Source organism: Limulus polyphemus, unplaced genomic scaffold, assembly GCF_000517525.1.
Source record: "Limulus polyphemus unplaced genomic scaffold, Limulus_polyphemus-2.1.2 Scaffold1964, whole genome shotgun sequence".
Classification (NCBI taxonomy): domain Eukaryota; kingdom Metazoa; phylum Arthropoda; class Merostomata; order Xiphosura; family Limulidae; genus Limulus; species Limulus polyphemus.
The window spans coordinates 117,319-123,318 of NW_013667574.1; the positions used below are offsets into that span (position 1 = coordinate 117,319).

Genomic DNA, 6,000 nt, shown 5'->3' on the forward strand with positions numbered 1-6,000 from the left:
TTTAATGTGCACAGTTATGTTACATTCCAATAATTAACTGGTCCCTCTTTTATTTTCTGATATATTTTGTAATTTTATTAGCTTGGGGAGCTTATCGATAATACTTTCTACTTTTTAGTAATATAGTGTGTGTGCGATATTATATCACAATAAGACTTTTCATAAGTTTAAACCCATCATTCTTTACTGGCCTAATACGGGTTTCCAGTAAAAATAAGTTAGTATCATAGCATGTAACAGCAATTTTACTGTACCTTGTTTGTTTGATTCCTTTTGGTCAATATCAGAACTTACCAGGCCCTCTTGAGCCAATAAAAAAAAATGTTTAATTTATTATTATAGACATGTATAAACACCTCAAAAACACACTTTTGTGAAAGTTAGAATTGTCCTCAATGTACCACAAGTGCTTTGTTACTGCAACAATGTGGGATGTGCTGGATGACGTTCTACACTTTAAAGCTTACATCCCACATTGTTGCAGTAACAAGGCACTGGTGGTAGATTGAGGACAATTTTAAATTTCACAAAATATCTGTGTTCTTCAGGTGTTTAGTAAAATAATGAACGCTTAGTAAGTTGTATGTAGAACTTTCCAAAGAAGCTATATTAATCAGAAGTATTTTATTTTTTATCAACATATCTTGACAGTGTAAAGATGAAATATAATACATCGTGTATTTCATGCAAATGTGCTATTTGATTATGGAATATTTCAGTTAAACGAACCATTTAATTATTTTTTGTTTCTAAAAAAATAGACGTTATGTCTGATACTACTAGATTCAAGATTGGCTGAAATGACCTTGCTAAAAGCACGTAACCGCGTCGCTCTAGTTAACAAGGGAAATTATTAACTTCATAAACAAGCCAGAGTCAAGCCCTTCCATTTTAGACACTGCAGGTAATGAGCCGATCAATGGACAAGAAAAGCTGTCCCCGTTCTAGTGAAGTTGTAAGCATTCATGCTTGTTAGACTGTGAATGTTATAAAATCGAACACAAAAACGTTGCTTTTGTTGCTCTCTAAGCTGCTGCCATCATACTTACTTCTCATTTTGAACCCAAGTTTAATAAACAGATAGATATATTATAAGCAGTCAATATATTATAGCTCTATATATATACTAGGTAAAGAAAACATAATGCTGGATGAAAGAACATAAGTGTGTTTAACTGGAGAAAAAAATGGAAAGTTGCAAGGTGATATTTCTGGTAGCTGCCTTATATTTGACTCTTTCCAATTAATACCATTTTTCTTTAAGACAGTATCATCTGTTACGTGAACAAAAGCAGTATATTAATTACATTAGCTACATTCACTACTGGTGTGATTTTTACTTCTGATCTATGTAGGTAGCTTGCTTTAATCAGAAGTTCATATTAATAACGAGGTTATAGTACAGCAAGACGCATATCGTAGTTTTCAACTGCTCGGTAGATTTCTTAATATCTGTTGATTCCTGTTAGGATAGTCATAATCACACCGATATTCAAACACACACACATTAATTATTGATGTATCACTGACATAAGCGCTTGCTAGTAACTGTAACGTCTTCGTATTACAGTTACTAGTTAGACTACTCTCTCAGAATCAACCAAAGGAGAAATTTTGATTCACATTCCAATCAAATCATATAATATGTAAATCTACGAATCTACTCGTTTTAGGTTTCGTAATCTTCAAATCTAGAAAGTTATGACTTACCCATGTAAGGTTTTGTGCCTGACATTGAAGTAGCCAATTCTCCATCCTTTAAGATCGTAGCAATGTTGAAATCAGTTATATGTACGTGCCCTAAGGAAAATAGAAAATTCCCTTTGAAGTCTGATTTATCGTATGTAGCAATGTTATACGAATAAGTACGTTACATTTAGTTACAATGATAACTAAAAATATATTTTCGATATAATTGAAGTATAAAGGACGTCAGCTTCCTCAGCGTTCCCTCTTAGTTGAAGTATTTATTAACAAACAAATATTCCTCCATATTACTTACTTTCTATTGGATTTCTGTTAATTTCTAGATGACTGGTCTTTTGGAGTTTCATTATGAAGTTGTTTGGTTAGTTTCAGAAAACAAACAAAATGGAAAAAAGAATCTCACTTACCCATTTCATCCAGTAAAATATTGTCGGGTTTGATATCTCTGAAAATAAATAAGTTAGGGTAAGACATGAATAAAACACATTATATTGTATCTTTTATTATTTACCAAGTGAAAACTAAACATTTCGTTTCCTTATTAGATCTAATATTATATCCACAGCTTAGCTGCTTCTGTTTTACTATTTATCTCTCACTAATACTTAATGAGAAAAAAAAACCTCCAAAGTGGCCATATATTAAGCTTAGTTTTTTCTTTGCTTAGGAAAGTTTTTGCCAACGCTTTTGGCTCTTTGCTGCTGCTTAGCAGGGATATTTAACGAAGGTTGAAGCATTTCCACGAAAGAAAACGTTAAATTAAGCCTAGTTTTTTTTTTTTTTTGCTTTATAAAAAAGCCGTTGACTACCCCTTCGATATGTTATTGCTCTTCAAGAGGCTATTCAATGATGTTTGAAAGAATTTCATGCCACTTAGGTATACTTTCCTTAATATTTAGTACGAACACTATTTCCAAAAATAACCTCTATTGTCTCAATAAATGTTATCATGTAAATAAGTATGCGTGTAAGCAGCCAGAAAGGCCGTTTTCTGTATTAATCCATGTTATAAAATATTCACCTTGCTGATGAACAGATATGTTATTTCCACATACATTTGTCAGGAGAAGAAATTCACGTGAATCTGATGTGATTTATGAAATCATTTCAATTGAATGAATCGCGTTACCTCAGGCAGCTATTGTCCATGTAATTCATCCACGACCCAAATACATTTGTACACTATCTTATCTCAGGAAACTTATTTTCTCCTTTGATAACCTTATTTCGTGAAGACTGGAGAGAATAGAATGCTCTTATTCCCATCTTCCCTTACCAATTTTATGAATCTCTCACGTGTTCTATTGCTGTTTCTCTAGCAACATCGTTACCAGTAAGTCCCTAGGGAAGTCTGCCGAAAAGTTAACGAAGAGAAGCGAATAATTATTTTTTTTTGCAGTCATTCCTGAACATCTCGAGCAATAATTGTGGTAGAACAGAAAGTTTACTTTTTTTGTTCTTGTCTTTTTTACAAACGTTATCATCAAAAGAATTCGCCTATCGATGGCAACCGAACAGCAGCTTAGGCTGTGAGAGAGAGATGCCGCAGTTACATTGACACTTTCACCGTTTGTTTTCAGCGTGAGAGTTTAAAATATCGAGAATAAATTATAACTTTCATTAAAATATAAATTCGCTAGTATGTTCTAAAAGAAAGACTGAGATCACTGAGTATGAGAATAAACATGATAGAAACTTTTTTTTGAGGAATCTTAATTCATTTTTGTAACTTTTTATCAGGAAACATATTTTATAGCAAAAACTGTCTAGAGACTCAAGGATCAACAAAGAGGTATTATCTATGAATAATTAAATTAAACATCAAGAATCCACAAACAGCCAAAAAGGTTAAATCATGCACAAAAATGCCGGTATAGTTTACTAAGAAAAAACATGGAAAGTTCATAAAAACAATTTAAATCACACAATCGATTATTTTGCTAGAGTAACATAATTCTTAATATTTCAATTTTGAGCCCCCCAGTGGCACAGTGGTATGTGTGCAGACTTACAACGCTAGAAACCGGGTGTCGATACCCGTGGTGGGCAGAGAACAGATAGCTCATTGTGTAGCTTTGGGCTTAATTACAAACAAACAAACCAACTCAGTTTATAGCCCACCACCATCGAATCTTTTGTAGTTTGCAAGATATACAGTATAAGTACATTCTTTAATACAAGATTAAATTTTAAAGTCATAAATATGACGTCATGAGAAAATATACATATGAAAAATTAAGAATTAAAAACATTACTGTCCTGTGCTCCTAATTTTCAACAGACTAACCTGAAAACCTCATCTAATTTCATTATCAAGCGCTGCTTGCACTACATCTGCCATTCAAGTTTTTCTCTTGTGGTTTGCGTGCCGGATTGTATAGTAGAGGTTTCGTGATTTGGGTTTCGTCCCCACCAAGATAAATATTGCGCTTCACACTTGGAGGCCGTGAATGCGTTATAAGAGTGATGGTCAAAATCCTAGTTATCGTTCTGATAAGAGTAGCTAAAGAGTTAGCGGTGGGCAGTGTTAAATATATGCTTTCCGTCTAGTAGTCTGTCATCTCAAAATTAGGAATGGTTAGCGTAGATAGCTCTCTTGTAGCTCTCCATGAAATCCAACAAAAACAAACAAACACGTTTTTTCTATTTTATTTTCGGATTCAAAATCAGAGGCGTGTAAAATAGCATTTCTGACTAATCTATTGTCTCCCATAAATCACTGCTAAAAACCATCTGCGGTTTACCGAATTTTTATAAAAGAAATTAGGGTGTTGGTTTCTATTGTTCGCTGAGATTCAGCATTTAAATCATAAATTTTTAAGTGTTTTTTTAATGGCTTCACGCAGATTTTTATTAACTTCCCAAATCAAGCTTTATGACATTTATAGTTTCACAAATAAAGTTATTTCCATTTGTTATCATCCTTCTGTAAAGATGCCTTCTTGCTACTTGTCTGACACAGGATGTAATTTGAAACTGTTGGGATCTGTGTTGCAGTGAGATTTCGTCTTAGACGTGACTTTTTTGAACACATTTAAGCATTTTTTTTTGTCATTGGACCATTATCTGTTTTTCACTCTCGATATTCTTCACGATTTGCAGAACTATACAATTACTTTCTCAGCCAATGTTACTCTCTCTTTTGTAATCACATTTTTATTTACATTTTATTTTTATTTCAACGTTCACCGAACTGTGAGGTAATAACAAAGCTAGCATTGGCAAGTAGTCCAGTGAACTGATACTTCTCTTATTTATTTTCTTAAAGCTGCAACACACTGTTCAAATAATGATTTACTCGCTTTCAAATGGCATAATTAGCTTCTTTTTATCTGCAAGCAACTCTTATTTTACGCTATTAACCACAGTAGATTTAGTCCATTCTAATTCTGCAGCGTCATCTTATCTGTCAGTGGAGATTCCAATTCTTTTGTATAAACTTTGCACATATTGAAGAATAGGATTTCCCAGTAGAAGTTTTTTCTGCATTCTAGAAACAACAGCAGAATAAAATGAGCACACATTAAAATTGAAATGAATATTTTTTTCTTTGAATCGTCAACCAAATGATAAGTCTTAATTCATATTCAACAGTTCCGGGTTTTGTATGTAAGTTCTGTATGTACTAGAGAAGGTTCCGGATTTTATATGTAAGTTCTGTATGTACTAGAGAAGGTTCCGGATTTTGTATGTAAGTTCTGTATGTACTAGAGAAGGTTCGGGATTTTATATGTAAGTTCTGTATGTACTAGAGAAGGTTCGGGATTTTATATATAAGTTCTGTATGTACTAGAGAAGGTTGCGGATTTTGTATGTAAGTTCTGTATGTACTAGAGAAGGTTCCGGATTTTGTATGCAAGTTCTGTATGTACTAGAGAAGGTTCCGGATTTTGTATGTAAGTTCTGTATGTACTAGAGAAGGTTCGGGATTTTATATGTAAGTTCTGTATGTACTAGAGAAGGTTGTGGATTTTGTATGTAAGTTCTGTATATACTAGAGAAGGTTCGGGATTTTATATGTAAGTTCTGTATGTACTAGAGAAGGTTGCGGATTTTATATGTAAGTTCTGTATGTACTAGAGAAGGTTCGGGATTTTATATGTAAGTTCTGTATGTACTAGAGAAGGTTGCGGATTTTGTATGTAAGTTCTGTATGTACTAGTGAAGGTTGCAGATTTTATATGTAAGTTCTGAAAGTAAAGGTTCCATTGTCAACGTTTCGAGCATTCTCAGCAAAAGGGGAGTAAGTACTGTAACATTGAATAGCCAAGTGAAAATTTGTACCTTTCAATT

At 33.2% G+C, this 6,000-nt stretch overlaps 1 protein-coding gene across 1 annotated transcript in view; it reads right to left on the reverse strand.

Annotated features, from left to right (window-relative positions):
- LOC106465501 (serine/threonine-protein kinase 32B-like) overlaps positions 1 to 6,000 on the reverse strand; it is an 85,955-nt gene that overhangs the window by 22,453 nt on the left and 57,502 nt on the right. Inside the window, exons 5-6 of the mRNA XM_013925727.2 lie at positions 2,115 to 2,152; positions 1,711 to 1,800 (exon numbers count right to left, since the gene is read on the reverse strand). Of these exons, the coding sequence (XP_013781181.1) occupies positions 1,711 to 1,800; positions 2,115 to 2,152 (128 nt within the window). The remainder of the gene's footprint in view (positions 1 to 1,710; positions 1,801 to 2,114; positions 2,153 to 6,000) is intronic.